Source organism: Dermacentor andersoni, chromosome 3 (assembly GCF_023375885.2).
Source record: "Dermacentor andersoni chromosome 3, qqDerAnde1_hic_scaffold, whole genome shotgun sequence".
Taxonomy (NCBI): Eukaryota; Metazoa; Arthropoda; class Arachnida; order Ixodida; family Ixodidae; genus Dermacentor; species Dermacentor andersoni.
This window is the reverse complement of record NC_092816.1, coordinates 151,874,596-151,893,238: the sequence shown is the minus strand read 5'-3', so window position 1 is coordinate 151,893,238 and position 18,643 is coordinate 151,874,596. Positions and strand designations below refer to the sequence as shown.

The window sequence follows — 18,643 nt, the reverse complement described above, 5'->3', positions numbered from 1 at the left end:
GAGGCCAATCGTTGCCGTTCTGTTTGAAAGGAAGGCTTTGACGTAGCCGTAGACTCTCCTCCCGCAGTTCAGGTCGTTCAAGCCCGTGAGGATAGCCTCGTGGCTTACATTGTCAAAAGCCCCCTTGATATCCAATGCCATTATTATATTCTCCCCGCTCCTGGGGACGTTCCCGAGTACTTCTTCTTTGATTTGAAGCAGTACGTCTTGGGTGGATAATTTTGCTCTGAATCCAAACATGTTGTGGGGATACAGTTCGTTGTCCTCCATGTAATGTTGTAGTCTCAGCGTCACCACTCGCTCGTACAGTTCTCCAGGAATCTAATTTCAAGTGTCTCGGCGTGATTTTATCTCAGGATGGATTGTGGTCGGAGCCCGTTGATAGCGTTGTGCGTAAAGCCGGTTCTACACTCGGTTTCCTTCAGATGAATATTAGGCAGGTGAGAAAACATGTCAAGGAGGCTGAGTACAAGGCTTATTATGTAAGGCCATTACCTGGGTATGCCTGCCCTGTGTGGGATCCGTCCCATATTGTAAGAATTAAAGTACTGGAGTCCGACCCCGTTGGGTGTGTCCTGGGGCGATATAACCGGTTTGATAGCGCATGAAATCTAAAAAAAGGTTTTAGGATGGCGAACACCGCCAAAATATTCGTTTCAAGCTCTTTTATTCAATTTACAACAAAGAAGCTAGAGTTTGGGCCTCGTCATATTTGCGTCCTCCATGTTACAAATCTTGCCGCAGAGAACATGTTTGTAAGGATGGGGATTTTCTCCCCAGGACAAATCTTTTTAAAATTTTCTTACTCTCCTAGCACCATATCCGAATGGAATTTGCTATCAGCGGAAGTCGTGAGCCGAAACTCTGCTGATTTGTTTTATACTGCTCTATACAGCCCCAGCCCCCCCTCTGCCCCTCCGCCCCCCCCCCCACGTAGTAATGCCTGTTGACGCTGCGGGATTTCTTTGAATAAAGAATGTCACTGAACCACCTTGGCGGGTGAGGGACCTTTCTGACCCTACTCAGTTTGTCGGAGAGCTTTATTCTAACATAAAACAATGTGCCACGTATTCGGTGGACATGACTGGCTAGTTTCAAACATATCTACCCCACGCCCCCACGACCACAAATATACCAAATTCAAGAAGGAGATGATTTTCACATGGCCCCCGTGACATTCCGGTGTCTATTGCAGGCTGACAAGCCATGTGGTACCATGATGAGTACAAATTGCCCATCGTAACTTCTAAAGCACATACCGTACCGGGGCTACATTTCAGGCACAACGTAACTATCCCGCGGTCTGAGCAGACGACCTGGAACACAGGGGGTAGAAAACTTCTGGGACCACAAGTACTTTAGCGTAACGGTTTCACTAAGGAGAGCAGAAAAATTTTGCAGCATCGCATCTACATCGTACTGTATCTTTTTTTATTTACCTCTCTCTATCGTTTGTTTCCTTTAACTGGTCAATATTTTATAAGTACCGCTTGCCTAAAGGACAAAGAGTAACGGGCCTGGATGCCTACCTCTCCTGCACATACACTTAATAAAAGAAAACGAAGTTGTTCTTTAGAATTCTGTTCTTTTTAGGCTAGACACACTATCTCTGTCACCCCATCCGATTCTTGGAGAATACCCCACAGGGGGAATCAGCGTAGTAGGGAATACACGCAAACCAACGAAGCAACCAGTCAATGGTGTCCTCTGTGTGAGCCTACGGCTGTACCAGTAAATGATTTTCCCGCCTGAGGAATCACTGACGTGCATTCTGATATTATTTCCCCTGAATAAGGAAATGATCGGAAGCAAACGTACCAGGTGTGGTCATGTGGCCGAAGGTGCCGCAGTAGGTGGACGGGATTCGTATGCTGCCGCCAATGTCGGTACCGATGCCCAAGAGTGCGCCCGCTGCAGAGATCAGGCTGCCTTCGCCCCCTGCACTGACAGGAGAGGTGGGCGAAATGGTGGCTTCTATATTGCACTCGAAGAGCAATGAAACAAAGCGGAACGAAATCTGAAAGGAAATCCTCTCTTCTGCTTCTTTTTTTATGCTGCAGAGAACAGACGCGACACACGCACACTGGGACACCTTACACAGGGTGTTTTCTTTAGCTGCACCAAATTTTTATAGAATCATTGTAACCCTTGATCTAAATTACTCGATGAGGCGGCCATTACTTCTACGAGAAATCAAATGTACAATTGCATATAAAGTCATTACGCTAATTAACTTTTTAATCAATTACTTTACACCACATATTTCGCTGACTTCGCGCAGCGTATCCACTTGAAACAAATTCTCTGGACAGCACCAGCTCCGAGATAATAAATTTCAACATGTCCGTCGAAATGCATTGGTGTTCCGGTTACTTCTGTGCTTCAATACATAAAACAGCGGTTTCTTAAAAAAGCAACTGTAACGCCAATCCATTTCGTGGGACACTTAGAAAATTAATATCTCGGAACTGGTGCTGTCCAAAGAATTTCTTCTAAGTGAATTCGCCGAGGGAACTCCGGGGCTAGAATTCGTAGATTCGTATAATTCGCACACATTCCCGTGGGAGTTGTCTGTACTTTGTTCCTAAAAGCGATCCGAGCGCAAAGCGTTTAAGCAGGTAGACGCAAAAAGGCGACGTCGCCTTCCCTGTTTTTATCTTATCTTCCTTTTTTTTTCTTTCTTGGATCGATTTCAAAACCAGGGGCGCTATAACGTTCAGCTATTCCAAACGGTTTCGATTCCATTTCCGTTGTTAGCCCTCTGCGATTGGTCAAACATTTTGGATGCCACGCCCACTTGGCTCTCTGTCACGAGATTGTCGTGAAAATCACGAATACCCCCCATCTCAATATGACGCGTATACCTTTATTACGCATGATTAGGTCGAACAAAACAAAAACATTTATTTCTCATTCTGCGGCTTTCTCGCCATTAGCTTTCCGCTGTTGGGTGTGACAGGCGAATCATGGCTAGTTCACTTGTCTGTCATGCGACGTCGCAAAACAGCGAACTCACTCCGTAAATGGGACGTGTACGCACTCTCAGATGCAATAAGAGGCCAAACAAAACTGCCTATATATATATATATATATATATAACCCGTGACTAGGGGGCGAGAGGAGGCGTTTCGAAAGGAATAAAAGATGGCTATCCAGGGAGCGCTCATCAATTACTGTTTACTCGCCGCTACCGGGGCGAATTGATTTGTTTGACTATATATATGATATAAAAATTTTGCGGGACAGCATAAGGTTGTCGAGCCACGCGTAGAGCATCACTCTGCCAAATCTTCACAGCGGATATACCTTGGCCGCAATAAAACAACTGTTTTCACCTGTTCTGCCAGGTGCTTGAACCTCAAGAACGGCTTAGGCGAACAAAGCAAGGGCCAACAGCTACGAAAACTGGACTCGATCGGCCTCGCGTTCTGCATGATCGTTCCGCACGCTCATCTTGCCGGGCTCTCGGACGATGAGCTCCGGGAATCTGTGCCGAAGTTCATCATTGTACTGCGGTAGTCGTGTCTCATCTATCAATTTATGGCGCCCCGTAGCGTGTTCCCGCCGACCGAAGACGTGCGCTGCAATGGCAGCGCAACACGTGCGTTCTTTAACGTCGCTTTTTTTTTTTTTTCCACAGCCATCACTCCGCGCTTTCTCGCGAATTCGGCGCGACTTCGCAAAAGTGTTCCCCCCTCACCGCTGCTTCCGCCGGCCGTGCGGCGAGTGTCGTGCGGGTTGTGCGTGCGCCCGTGCAGCTTGTTGAACGACTCGGTCCAGAGGCACAGCTCGGGCGTGTTGGTGGTGGCCACCGGGATGGCACCGGCCTCCCGCAGCAGCCTCACGGCCTCGGCGTCGCGCTCGGCGCGGTCCCCCCGCCACGCTGGTAGGCCCGCGTCCACAAGAAGACCTGCGATGCGGGAACCACAACGACGAAAACAAAAAAAATAATAATAAGCGCATAGACTTTTGCAACATTACATTAAGAACGAGACACATAAGTGCCCGGAAAGAAATGTTTATTCTATACTTAAATGTGCATAATCAAGGAAATAATTATCAAACAATAAGCACGATCAAGGATAACGAAAATAAAATTTTGAATACTTTGAGCACTAGGAGGCAAACGCCAGGCATCAAACTGGAAGTGGTCTTTACGACGAGCGACCTATGCTTCAGTTGGAACTTGTGAAGACATCTCTCATTATATGTTATCCACGGATGTACACTACATTTGCTTTGCATTGCGCCCGCCATACCCCTACCGCCGGAGATCTGCAGTCTCGTCTATGCATGCCTACTCTAGCCGTGCTATCAAAATGGTTTGGTCTGGGTGCCTGTGGCTTTCGCTCAATCCACTACGGAGGATTATCATGAATCGGGCAGCAGTAAGTCAAAAGAGATGAACACTTAAATGAATGAAAGCAGGCGCGTCCCGAACTTGTCCTTCCTCGTCATGTGTTTCTGTTCTAAACCATTAAATCACGCTTGCTGGCTGCCCTTCACTGTGGTCAGAAAAGGTTTAGACGGTAACTCCGTGCTCAAAACCAAAACTTGGCAAGCAAAAAAATTTATTTATGATGCTTTGCCTGTAGGCGACACGCGTCCATAAAGGGTTAAGCAATTTACTGAGCAAAGCAGCTAGCTAGGTATAAATGTTTTCGATCGTTTCACTGAAACATAGGCACTATTAAACGGAACACATATGTGTGGCCCTCTAGGTGACGAAAGTTACGCTGAAGACTGCTGTGTGAAGCTATAAGCTATGTCATTGCACTGCACTGCTGTGTAGGAAATCCTTCAGCGCCACCGACCATGCACAAGTCATCTGCTACAAAACCGAGCAATTCTGCACTTGGCGTATGGGGCCGTTTAGACATGCTCTACACCGACGTGGTTTCTTTAATTAAATGTGGGCCGCACTGTGTATCTCAGACAAAAGGCAGGACGACAACAACCACAATGACGCCACGACGGCGAGATCCACGCGATCATGACGACGAAACCATGTCGGCCATTGTGTAACGTTAATTTGCTAATTATTAACCAATGGCGGTAACCATAAACTTTACCCCAACACTGTTACATCAGCAGCGTTAGGCTCACAACTAGCTCACTTAGACGATACTGCTTGCAACAGCTAAAGTTGCTTTCCCCGCTTGCCGGGGAGGAACAATAACCGCACAGATGCATTCAGAAGACGTGGAGTCCATTCTATGGGTGACATGCACAGAAAGTTTCTCGTGCACATGTTAATGTTGCGCTTTGAAAATATTTACTAAATACTCGCTTGCTCCCAATTGTCATGTAGAATACGAAACATGTAGTTGGTTTTCCATGTCTCCTCGGTGAACTATATGAAATCACGTCGTCTATATTCCGTCGAAGTAGGAAGCAGGCTGTGAGTGACGCAGAATAAATGTTTAATTTGTATACGTTAGTTGCAGCCCTTGTAGAAAAATTACTTCTTCAATCGTTCCGAATTGTCATACTGCCGATATCCGCAACGTTTTCCAATATCATAAAACAACTGCACAATACAGCAAAGCCGAATTAATTGAAAATAGGGGACAGGTTATGAGATATGTGTAGGCAAATTTCGAAGCACTTGAGTTAGTGGCAAGCTTTAGGACAAATTGCGCATTCAAGTGCTCCGAAGCCTTATGACACAGTTTCATGAACAGTGCAAAATTTAGCACGCTGCCCTGGCTTAAGAGAAAGCTTTAGCTGCGGCACAGCTGTGACGCCCCTTATTCAAATAAATGCAAAACGAAGAAAATTTTTTTAGATAAGTCCTGGTTAATTTCTAATAAAATTTGCTGTACTTAAGAAAGATAGTTGAATTCTAGCGACTGTTAAAAGAGGTATCTTGATTTATGGTGTTAATCTTCTACAAGAATTTCCTAAAATCATCATCATCATCATCATCATCAGCCTAGTTACGCCCACTGCAGGGCAAAGGCCTCTCCCATACTTCTCCAACTACCCCGGTCATGTACTAATTGTGGCCATGTTGTCCCTGCAAACGTCTTAATGTCATCTGCCCACCTAACTTTCTGCCGCCCCCTGCTACGCTTCCCTTCTCTTAGAATCCAGTCCGTAGCTCTTAGTGACCATCGGTTATCTTCCCTCCTCATTATATGTCCGGCCCATGCCCATTTCTTTTTCTTGATTTCAACTAAGATGTCGTTTACCCGCGTTTGTTGCCTCACCCAATCTGCTCTTTTCTTATACCTTAACGTTACACCCATCATTCTTCTTTCTATAGCTCGTTGCGTCGTTCTCAATTTCAGCAGAACCCTTTTCGTAAGCCTCCAGGTTTCTGCCCCATATGTGAGTACTGGTAACACACAGCTGTTGTACACTTTCCTTTTGAGGGATAGTGGCAACCTACTGTTCATGATTTGAGAATGCCTGCCAAACGCACCCCAACCCATTCTTATTCTTCTGATTATTTCAGTCTCATGATCCGGATCCGTGGTCACTACCTGCCCTAAGTAGATGTATTCCCTTACCACTTCCAGTGTTTCGCTACCTATCGTAAACTGCTGTTCTCTTCCGAGACTGTTAAACAGTACTTTAGTTTTCTGCAGATTAATTTTCAGACCCACCCTTCTGCTTTGCCTCTCCAGGTCCGTGAGCATGCATTGCAATTGGTCTCCTGAGTTACTAAGCAAGGCAATATCATCAGCGAATCGCAAGTTGCTAAGGTATTCTCCATCAACTTTTATCCCCAATTCTTCCCACTCCAGGCCTCTGAATACCTCCTGTAAACATGCTGTGAATAGCATAGGAGATATCGTATCTCCCTGTCTGACGCCTTTCTTTATAGGGATTTTGTTGCTTTCTTTGTGGAGGACTACGGTGGCTGTGGAGCCGCTATAGATATCTTCCAGTATATTTACATATGGCTCATCTACACCCTGATTCCGTAATGCCTCCATGACTGCTGAGGTTTCGACTGAATCAAACGCTTTCTCGTAATCAATGAAAGCTATATATAAGGGTTGGTTATATTCTGCACATTTCTCTATCACTTGATTGATAGTGTGAATATGGTCTATTGTTGAGTAGCCTTTACGGAATCCTGCCTGGTCCTTTGGTTGACAGAAGTCTAAGGTGTTCCTGATTCTATTTGCGATCACCTTAGTAAATACTTTGTAGGCAACGGACAGTAAGCTGATCGGTCTATAATTTTTCAAGTCTTTGGCGTCCCCTTTCTTATGGATTAGGATTATGTTAGCGTTCTTCCAAGATTCCGGTACGCTCGAGGTTATGAGGCATTGCGTATACAGGGTGGCCAGTTTCTCTAGAACAATCTGACCACCATCCTTCAACAAATCTGCTGTTACCTGATCCTCCCCAGCTGCCTTCCCCCTTTGCATAGCTCCTAAGGCTTTCTTTACTTCTTCTGGCGTTACCTGTGGGATTTCGAATTCCTCTAGGCTATTCTCTCTTCCACTATCATCGTGGGTGCCACTGGTACTGTATAAATCTCTATAAAACTCCTCAGCCACTTGAACTATCTTGTCCATATTAGTAACGATATTGCCGGCTTTGTCTCTTAACGCACACATCTGATTCTTGCCTATTCCTAGTTTCTTCTTCACTGTTTTTAGGCTTCCTCCGTTCCTGAGAGCCAGTTCAATTCTATCCATATTATAGTTCCTGATGTCCGCTGTCTTACGCTTGTTGATTAACTTAGAAAGTTCTGCCAGTTCTATTCTAGCTGTAGGATTAGAGGCTTTCATACATTGGCGTTTCTTGATCAGATCTTTCGTCTCCTGCGATAGCTTACTGGTTTCCTGTCTAACGGCGTTACCACCGACTTCTATTGCCCACTCCTTAATGATGCCCATGAGATTGTCGTTCATTGCTTCAACACTAAGGTCCTCTTCCTGAGTTAAAGCCGAATACCTGTTCTGTAGTTTGATCCGGAATTCCTCTAGTTTCCCTCTTACCGCTAACTCATTGATTGGCTTCTTGTGTACCAGTTTCTTTCGTTCCCTCCTCAAGTCTAGGCTAATTCGAGTTCTTACCATCCTGTGGTCACTGCAGCGTACCTTGCCGAGCACGTCTACATCTTGAATGATGCCAGGGTTCGCGCAGGGTATGAAGTCGATTTCATTTCTAGTCTCACCATTCGGGCTCCTCCACGTCCATTTTCGGCTAACCCGCTTGCGGAAAAAGGTATTCATTATACGCATATTATTCTGTTCTGCAAACTCTACTAATAATTCTCCTCTGCTATTCCTAGAGCCTATGCCATATTCCCCCACTGACTTGTCTCCAGCCTGCTTCTTGCCTACCCTGGCATTGAAGTCGCCCATCAGTATAGTGTATTTTGTTTTGACTTTACCCATCGCCGATTCTACGTCTTCATAAAAGCTTTCGACTTCCTGGTCATCATGACTAGATGTAGGAGCGTAGACCTGTACAACCTTCATTTTGTACCTCTTATTAAGTTTCACAACAAGACATGCCACCCTCTCGTTAATGCTATAGAATTCCTGTATGTTACCAGCTATTTCCTTATTAATCAGGAATCCGACTCCTAGTTCTCGTCTCTCCGCTAAGCCCCGGTAACACAGTACATGCCCGCTTTTTAGCACTGTATATGCTTCTTTTGTCCTCCTAACCTCACTGAGCCCTATTATATCCCATTTACTACCCTCTAGTTCCTCCAATAACACTGCTAGACTCGCCTCACTAGATAGCGTTCTAACGTTAAACGTTGCCAGGTTAAGATTCCAATGGCGGCCTGTCCGGAGCCAGGTATTCTTAGCACCCTCTGCAGCGTCACAGATCTGACCGCCGCCGTGGTCAGTTGTTTCGCGGCTGCTGGGGACTGAGGGCCGGGGTTCGATTGTTGTATTCATATAGGAGGTTGTGGCCAAGTACTGCACCAGGGTGGCCAATCCTGCTCTGGTGAGAGAGTGCGTTACCGGTTCTGGTCACCGGGATCAGGCCGCACTCCAGGCCTGTTTGTGCAATTTTCTCAACACACGTTTTTTTTTTTTTTTTTGTATTTTCCGGTGGAGAATAGCGCGGCACCGGGATTTGAATCACGGTCCTCTTGCACTGGAGACGGATACTCTACCGTCCCCGTAGGAGTTAAATTAAAAATTAATTTATGGGGTTTTACGTGACAAAACCACTTTCTGATTATGCCCGCCGTAGTGGAGGACTCCGAAAATTTCGACCACCTGGGGTTCTTTAACGTGCACCTAATTCTAAGTACACGGGTGTTTTCGCATTTCGCCCCCATCGAAATGCGGCCGCCGTGGTCGGGGTCCGATCCCGCGACCTCGTGCTCAGCAGTCTAACACCATAACCACTGAGCAACCACGGCGGGTCCCGCAGGCGTTGTACGCCTCATTTAACCTACAGTGGTGCCCTACTTGGTCAGTCAAGGTGGACCAATCTGAGCTCGGTTATACCGCATGGATGGCACTCGGCTAGAGAACCTGGTATTTATGACCTGCACATGTGAGTGTGAGGCCAAACATATTTGAAGATATATATCTTTTTTTTTTTTTAGGAGGGTTCCCGTACAGTGATAAAATAAAGGAAAAGACATTAAAAGAAAGAAAAAAAAAGAAAGAAAAAGGGGCGGAAAAAAAAAAGGAACATAGCAGGTGATTTGAACTCGTGACCCTTCGATGTTACCCGGAAAGATAGCTCAGTCGGTTGGTTCGTCAGGCCCCAGGCTACTTTCAAGCGCCACAGTTCCTGCTCCGAGCCTCACACTTACGTGGAAAGAGACTCATGTTGTCCGCGGTAGTAATTATATAATACTCATGTTGTCCGGTAGTAAATATAATTATAACCCTAATACTAATTGTAAATATTCATCTCATCTATGGGATCTAATGCGCGCGCTGTTGCTTTGTCTCTGCGTGTAGTAGTTGAGAGAGCCAGTTTAAGGGCGGAGTAGTTGGAAGGCATACTTTATAGGAAAAATGGCCGCTCAAGGAGAAGAGCGAACTCGAGCGGCTTAAAACTGCCTTAAAATATTTAGACTTGAGGGAAAGCTTCGTTAACAAACTATAACACGGCAATCAGCACTCGAATACGACGAGAGAAATTACTGAGACGTGGAAAATTGCCTTGAAAAAAAATCTGGTTTGCTAGACAAATGCTTGTATGTATTGAACCTCTTAAAAGATGAGGGGTGAAATATGCGCTCACCGAGAGGGCATCTTCAGCACGAGACATCCCCAAGGCACCTTACAGAGATGTGGAGAGCCTCGCGGCCGGAACGAAGCTCTCTCTCCGCCGGCCAAGAGGGGGAAACGCGCTTTCCGATCGCTCAAGGTTGCGCGGACAAAGCATAATTCTAGCGTCTAGGAAAAGCTTAACCAGGTGCGATGGCGGCACGCATAGCGTGGGAAGCTAGCCACCAGAATAACTATACCAAAGACTGCTGCTGATGAGGGTGAAATACCTTCGTGTAATTATAATAACCCTAATAGGACTACTTTCGAAAAAAAAAAAAGGAAACGGCCCAGAGGGCTATACTACGAGAGCTATGACTGATAGTTTTCTATATATATATATATATATTCATCTCATCTATGCAATCGCATGCGCGCGCTGTTTCTTTGTCTCTGCGTGTAGTACAGTTAAGAGAGCCAGTTTAAGGGCGGAGAAGAAGAAAGAAGAGAAAAGCAAAAAAAAAACTGCAGCGCCGTGGTTTTAAAGCGCACCCGTGGTAGAGAAACGGAATGCGATATAAGCGTGCGTAGCCATGATACGCACACGACAAACTGCCTTAAAATATTTAGACTTGAGGGAAAGCTTCGTTAGCAAACGATAGCACGGCAATCAGCACTCGAATATAATTATAACCCTAATACTAATTGTAAATATTCATCTCATCTATGGGATCTAATGCGCGCGCTGTTGCTTTGTCTCTGCGTGTAGTAGTTGAGAGAGCCAGTTTAAGGGCGGAGTAGTTGGAAGGCATACTTTATAGGAAAAAAAAATACGTAAACCTTAACATTAGAAGCACGAAGTTTACAATTTTGTAACTTTGCACCAAGAACAAGTATCGCAGTTCTACAAAGCGCATCCGTTAAAACATCCTAAGTGGACAACTTATTTCCTATTAACTTCTAGCTTACGTGAATTTATTGCAACGTATACAAGAGCATTGCCATAGTCATGCTTCCATGTTGGTGGCGCGCTTAAAGTTGTGCTATGAGATGCATTTGACAGCATTTTGATATCGTTTCACATTGCTGAGTTACCGAATTGTGAACCTGACAGTTTCGTTTCTAAAGATTTCCAATTTTCGACAATGTCTTTTCTAAAATAGATAGCCTAAATAAAGCATTCACCAAAATGACACTAGACTTTACCTATTGTCGTTTAAGTTCAACAAACTTCATCAAGTTTAGCGCACTGGTTGCCGAGAAAAATGATTTCTCCTTTCCCTGGTATACAGATAGGGACCCCGGAGCTAAAGCTACCCCTTAACTACAATTACCCCTCAGGTAAAACTTAGTGAAAATGGGTTGAGTTGAGTTGAGTTGAGGTTAATGGCACATAAGCAGCTTAGGCTATCATGCGCCAAACACTAGGTATGGATTCTTTCAATAAGTTGGGACACCTCAGTGAGTCCTTGTCTGGGCAAGGGCCCGGAGAGTCCCAACAAGTTAACTAAGGACCTCGGCCTTCTTCTCAGGGATGAGAAGGTGGATGAGGTGTTCTGTAATATGTTAGGTTTTAAAGTTTTAAGAGAACTCCAGCTTCTTTTAAAAAGTTAAAAACACATGATACTTCAACAAGGCCATCCTCTCCTAAAATCAAAGCTGGGTGAAAAGGGATATGTTCTTTGTAAAATATGGTAAAAAACTTCTTCCTCAGTGGTTCAAGTTTTCTGCATGAAAATAGGATATGGTTAACTGTTAGTTCATCTTCACATAGTTCACAGTGGGGTTTGTCTTGCTTTGTTAGAATGAAGTTGTGTGTTAGGTGTGTGTGTCCTATGCGAAGACGGCACAGAATCACTTCTTTGAAACGTTCCTGGTGTGTGCAAGATTTCCATTCGCCTAACACAGGTTTTAGCAGGTGTAATTTGTTGTTTACTTCATTGTTCCAAGCAGACTGCCATTTCTTTCTTAGTTTATGATGTATTAACTTCATGCAGTCGTTGGGAGGTATCTTTACTTTTGAGATTTCTTTGTGCCGGGCTTGTGCCGCGCATGCGTCTGCTCTCTCATTGCCACTAATTCCGACGTGGCTCGGAACCCAGCATAATTTAATGTTCACTCCTTGTGTGGTGGGGAAGCACTACTGAAAATCTCTGTGCGAAGTGAAATACGTGAGGATCCAATACAACCTGTTCAAAAAATTTGTTAAACAGGTATTGGAAAGTTTCACACGCACGTTGTGGGCTATATTGTCACCCAGCTATTACAACGAAAACAGTTTACCAAAAAAAAAACGTCTGCCTTTTGCGATGGCTGGTCCTCGGAGAGCGCGCGCGCAACCACGAACTTCGTCGTTCTCGCCTTAAGGGTCCCGTGTCAACACGTGCAAACTTATTTTGCGTCATTGCTCCCCTCTCAAAAGCGACCGGCCCGTTCACTTCAAAGGCAACGGGCGCGCACTATGGGTAAGAGTGCCAACATGAAAATACAAAAAAAAACATACAGGAATGTACACAACGCTGAAGCAGTTTGTGAGGTTTGCCTATCCCTCGCGTGCGTAGTACGGCTTCATCTGTACTACGTGGACGACTTCAGCACGGGGACGGCGTCGGCTCGAACCAGGATCAGAGCTTTAAGGCACCATCACTGAGGCGGCGTACAACTTCATAGGGGCCGAAATAGCGGCGCAACAATTTCTCTGAGAGCCCACGGTGTCGTATGGGTGTCCACACCCACACGCGGTCGCCTGGTAAGTACTGGACATTCCGTCGGGTCCGGTTGTAACGGTAGGTGTCGGTATTCTGCTGTTTGCGGATGCGATTCCGAGCAAGCTGGCGAGCTTCCTCGGCTTTCTCGACGAAATCTTCAGTGGTGTCATTCCTTGTGGCTCCGCGGTCTACCGGGAACATGGCGTCTAAGGGGGTTGTAACGCGACGTCTGTAAACAAGCTCGAATGGTATTGTAAGCGGTATTGTAAGCAAACGTGACGTATGGCAAAATTTCATCCCATGTTTTGTGTTCCACATCAATGTACATGGGGAGCAATATTTCCCATGTGTCGAGGGAAGCGCACGTTACAACCACGTTTATGTTCATTAGCAACCGGGGAATCTTAGCATGACGAAATTGTGACGTTTGTGCGTTAATTATCAGCCTTACAAATATTTAATGAACCGCCGTTGTTCTTCCGGAGTTTTCTTCATTCCTTATACGAGGTTCGTTGTACGTTTCACCGGTGTCCTCATTGAAAAAAACAAGGCACCTTGTCTATGTTTGGTGAAAGTAAGGGCCAAGTTATCGTTGATGTGTTGGCATAGTTATTGCTGTATCAAGCTGCGTTCTACTTAGCGGATGGTGTAAAGTTTCGGCGGGGACTTATTCGTTAACCCGCAATCCTTTGTCATTTTTATTCGACAATTGCACCCACGTATCAGAACAACGTGCCTAACGTGGTCTGATTGAACAAAGCGTCACAGATGTCGCCACCACGCATTGTTGCCCGAAGCTCGTACAAACAGGTGGGCACAATATTAGAGCAGCAGCTTCCATGTTTGTTTTATGCGGATGACATTGTGTTGTTTGGAAACAGGCAGTTATATGCAACGTCAGGCTAATATCTGTGGTCAGGAAGGCGAGAATTTAGGTCCGAAATTTAGCATAATAATATCAGATTTTATAGTATTCATGAATGAATGAATCAATGAATGAATTATGGGGTTTAACGTGCCAAAACCACTTTCTGATTATGAGGCACGCCGTAGTGGAGGACTCCGAAAATTTCGACCACCTGGGGTTCTTTAACGTGCACCTAAATCTAAGTACACGGGTGTTTTCGCATTTCGCCCCCTTCGAAATGCGGCCGCCGTGGCCGGGATTCGATCCCGCGACCTCGTGCTCAGCAGCCCAACACCATAGATTTTATAGTATTCAATGAAAACAGTTGTCACACAGTATCAATACAAGACCATGAAATAACTCAGGCAAAAGAATGCAACTACCTTCGTGTATGGATAAACGAAGGCAACAGATATACGGAAAAACAGGAAAATACAATCATTTCAAAGGAGAAGAGAAACGCGGCCATAGTGGAACACAGACCGCAATGGGGCTACAATAGATACGAGGGGATCCGGGGCTTGTGGAAAGGTGTAAGGGTTCCAGGACCTACATTTGGAAATGTGGTTGTTTGCTTGAAGTCAGGGATACAATCAAGGCTCGATGTCAACCAAAGGTCAGTGGGACACCTCACATTGGGCGCTCACGCAAAGACTACAAATGAAGCTGTGCAGGGTAATATAGCCTGGACAAGTTTCGAAGTGGTGGAAGCTACGAGTAAAGTTGGTCATGAAGAATGGCTGGGTAATATGGAAGAAATTAAATAGGCTTGGAGAGTGTTCAGATATGTGTAGGGGAAAAAAAGATTGATACACAGTGAAGGAAAATAACTAGAAAGCTTACCAGCAAGTATGCGGCCTGTAGGGTGAGCCACACAGCAAGAAAAACATCAAACGGAAAGTCAGAGAGGCTGAGAGTATCTCCTGGGTTGGACTAGTTTTGAAGTGAGGGAAGCTCGCAGTAAAATTGAGTATGAAGAACGGCTGAGGAATATGGAGGAAAGTGAATGGGCTGGGAGAGTGTTGAGGTATCTGTACAGGAAAAACATTGATTCACAGTGGAGGAAAAGAACTAGGAAGCTTACCATCAAGTATGCGGCCTGTAGGGTGGGCAACACAGCAACAAAGAAGGTCAAGCGGAAAGTCAGAGGCAGAAATAATCTCATTTCTGGCGGCAACGGCAAAGAAACATGCTATGAGTGACTACCTTAGAGGTAAAAACGAAATCAGGAAAGAAACAATTTATGATAACTCAAAGGGAAGCTCATTATTTCTCGAAGCGAGATCGGGATGCCTTAGAACCCGCACCTATAAACGAGATATAAGAAGGAATGAGAAGCATGTGCTTGCGGCGGTAAAGCTAGGGAAACGATGGAACATCTTTTATTAGCATGTGAAGATAGCTGTCCAGTGGTCGATTTAGGTACCTCTGGCCTGCTTGAAGCCCTTGGGTTCAGCGAGAGCAGGAAGAAAGTAAACGTGTCCACAATATGGATTAGTAAGAGGCGATTGGAGGATTGGTGGAAGAAAAGTAGGGATACGGCAAAAAACGGAGACGTTGTTATGTCTGCAGTGCTTCCCTTTTGCTCACGGTTCCATCTTCACAAGAGATTATCACGCTCGCCGACGGTGGCTTTTATTTTTATTTTTCCGCCAACGTGATTGGTCAGGAAACGCACAAAAAGAGCGTTTGACAAGAATAAACCGGATTGTCTTCCTGACCTCGGTGCTGGTCGTCCGTTCCTCGGCTACCGGTGGTCACTCTGCCACCGAATACGTAACAGCGTACAAAAAAACAGAGTTCCTAGTTGTGGCTAAGACAGTTTGATGCCGGGAATTGTTCGTGCATTTTTTTCTTAAGATAGGTAGGACATTAGGCAAAAATACGGACAAGAGCTTGATGGCAGAACCCACCGCCCTGTTTGAAAGGAAACGCTCATAGCATCCATCGAACCATCCATCCAGCTGACATCCGCGCCTCCGGTAACCCGGTATTCGCTGAACGCTGAGTTCACGGAGAAGTTAAAACTCTGAGTGCCCTTTTGGAGGCTCCCTGCCAGGCGCCAGAACAAGCTGCCATTCAACATTGTTGGCAGCGATGACTGGTGGCACAAAAAACACTAGAAACAATTATTAGTATTTGGCAAGGGATCAATATTTTTTGCTCTTTAATATGAAAAAAATATAACTTGCGCTCAGAGGAAGTGCTTAAGCAGCAACACCCGCGCTCTCCCGGGCACATTTATTAGTCGCTGTGCAGTGCAGAAAGTAAAGCTGCTTAGCAGAAGCGGTAACGGAGGTCGCCGAAAGTGAGGATTGCAACCGGTTCTGCTTCTGCACTAAAATGTATGCAGCAGAAATATTACTTGCGCGAAACCCATTGTTTCTTGTTCATGAGTTTGAGCGTAACGCTTGAGTGTTACGTGCTTCGTTAATGTTCATGTGCAAGACTTGATGTGGTTTCACCCAGTGTGATGAGATGACTGCAGCAAATAACGAGCGACCAGTGATGATGCCCCGTGATTTCAGTTTAGTTATAAGTGCTTGTGATTTGTCGTAACGTGAGTGGGATGTCCGTTTTATTATTTGGTTACGCGTTATTCTAACCTCGATTTCTTTTTTCTCTCTTATGAGTAGCGTTTAGGACTGAGATATCCAGCCCTAAAGATGCCTACCTTTCTGCATTGCTTCACTTAATAATGAACAGTAACTGTTGTTTTTGATGCTGTTTCGATTGCTCTTTCAAATATTCTTGTTGACGCCATATATGCACTTGTAAAGTAAGCTGAATTCACCGAACACGTTCATCGACGCCGTCATGTTCGATGGCTTCCTGGAGCCCGCGAATAGACGCCAAGCGCCTCGAGCGGCCAGTCGCGCGGCAATTTTGCGTGCATATGCGGACTTCTTTGACGCTCGGAAAAACACTTGCATGTAGCTCGTATTACCTACAGAAAGCTGTATCGGGAGTTTTTCATGCCTCTCTACAATTCTCTCATTGACACTTTTCATATAATTATAATATTTCCAAAGCTGATTAATTTATTAAGACTATCTAATTAGGCGGAATGAAAAAAAGAGTTCGAGTATCACCAAGCGACGGCAAACAACATTACTTTGGTTCTGCGTAGCTGCGTGGCATTCCCATATTTTTTACATTCTGGCTAAAGTTAGCTGGGGCACCATGTATATGCAGATACATGGTGCCCATGTTATATGATTTGCGCCTATTCGTTTTTCGCTGCCCTATCTCACATTGTTTTGTCTGCCACGTTTGTCTTTTCCGTGCGTTTTGTCTTGCCCATTACTTTGATTGCGATAGCAATTATACTGTCACGTAGAAGTGACTGTGACAGAAGACAGTAGCAAAACTGTGAATAGCGAAACGAACTCTTTATTGGCCGAACATGTGCCCAGAAAAACAGGCAACACTCGAGGCCCAACGACAGCGACGAGCACAGTCGGCGATCATCGGAGTCCGATCTGCGGGTCAAGCATGTAGGCGTTTATATGCATGACTCGTCGAACGTTCCAGCGTAATAGCTGGCGCCGGCGTGCCTTCCAGAAAGTAGGGCGCGTATTGCGCTGAGTGATGAATGTATGGTACGGGTGAAATACAGTCCAAGGAAAAACGATATATAAGTACACCTGTCAGTATGAACACTCCAAGCGAATTTGAAAGGTCTAAGCGTTTCTGTGCCTACCCAACCACGAAACCCGTCAGTCCGTCTGTCACGTAAGAGGAATCGGTGCTATAAATACATTAATGCATAAAATAAATTCCAAAGAAAGAACGTTGGCGATTGTCAGTTCCGAGCCTACGACCCCACGCTCAGAAGCCGAGTGTCTTACCCACTGGGCTGCACGCTTGCATAAGGGTGAACATAACCATTTGAATGTGCTATACCGACGGTACAAGATTAATGTCAGAGGAGTACAGTTTTTATGAAGACTTTGTTAAAAGATTTAGTGATGGTGGAATGAACGCTATCCAAGGACCACACGTAGAGCCGACTTGGAGCATTGCGAAAACTGAAAAATTCAGATTTTGCGGAAATTTAATACTGAACCCGTCACATCCCCAATGCGTTTCGGTGGTCGCAGGATGTGCTTTATGTTGGGACGTTTCTTCACCCACAGAAATACCCCCGATCTCTGAGGGTTCATTAGCTTCGTGTCGCGCAACACACACAGATAAGCAGTAAATGAGTGGATAAGGACGATAAATAGTGATAAGGGGTTATATGGGTCTCATCAGGATTCATAATGGTTCGTCGGGAATGCATAACGTGCTAAAGAGCGATAGTTGGAGCAATTCTGATAAGTTTAATAGCATTGATAATGGTTGGATCTAGTTCGACAAGGTTGATAACGACCGATAATGGTTTATTCTCATGGGATCAAGTTTTATAACATTGATAATGACACCCGGCTGCGTGCAGATAAGCAGGTAGCACAATGCTTACGCATACGTAGCCAACTCCCAGAGAAGTCTCTGCGTGATTTCTTTTTTTTGTTTTTGCTTTCAGCGTTGACGTGAGGAGCGTGCATATATTTAGACATATATTGTTGTAAGCCATGCCATCTACATGACATGCTCATCTGTGGCTCATAATAGCCCACTATCCTATGACTAAGGTTGGTCGTACTATAGGTTATACATTCTTGACCAAGTTATTCCTCAGAATTTTCGGAATGCCCACGAAATGTCACGAAAGAAAGCAGCGGCAGCGCATGCATTTTATCCTAAACCTTCTGAGTTCATTAAAAGTGCTAAACAGTATCAGACCTCAAACCTTAATGTGATGCATTTTTACTGGCGCGGCTCCGCAATATCTCCGGGATCGGCCCCTGAATGAGGTTTGAAACACA

General features: G+C 45.2%; 1 protein-coding gene across 1 annotated transcript in view; it reads right to left on the bottom strand.

Moving 5' to 3' along the window:
- Window positions 1-18,643, bottom strand: part of LOC126524621 (fatty-acid amide hydrolase 2-like) — a 62,387-nt gene that overhangs the window by 11,065 nt on the left and 32,679 nt on the right. Inside the window, exons 3-4 of the mRNA XM_050172922.3 lie at window positions 3,701-3,910; window positions 1,819-1,938 (exon numbers count right to left, since the gene is read on the bottom strand). Coding sequence (XP_050028879.1) covers window positions 1,819-1,938; window positions 3,701-3,910 — 330 coding nt within the window. The remainder of the gene's footprint in view (window positions 1-1,818; window positions 1,939-3,700; window positions 3,911-18,643) is intronic.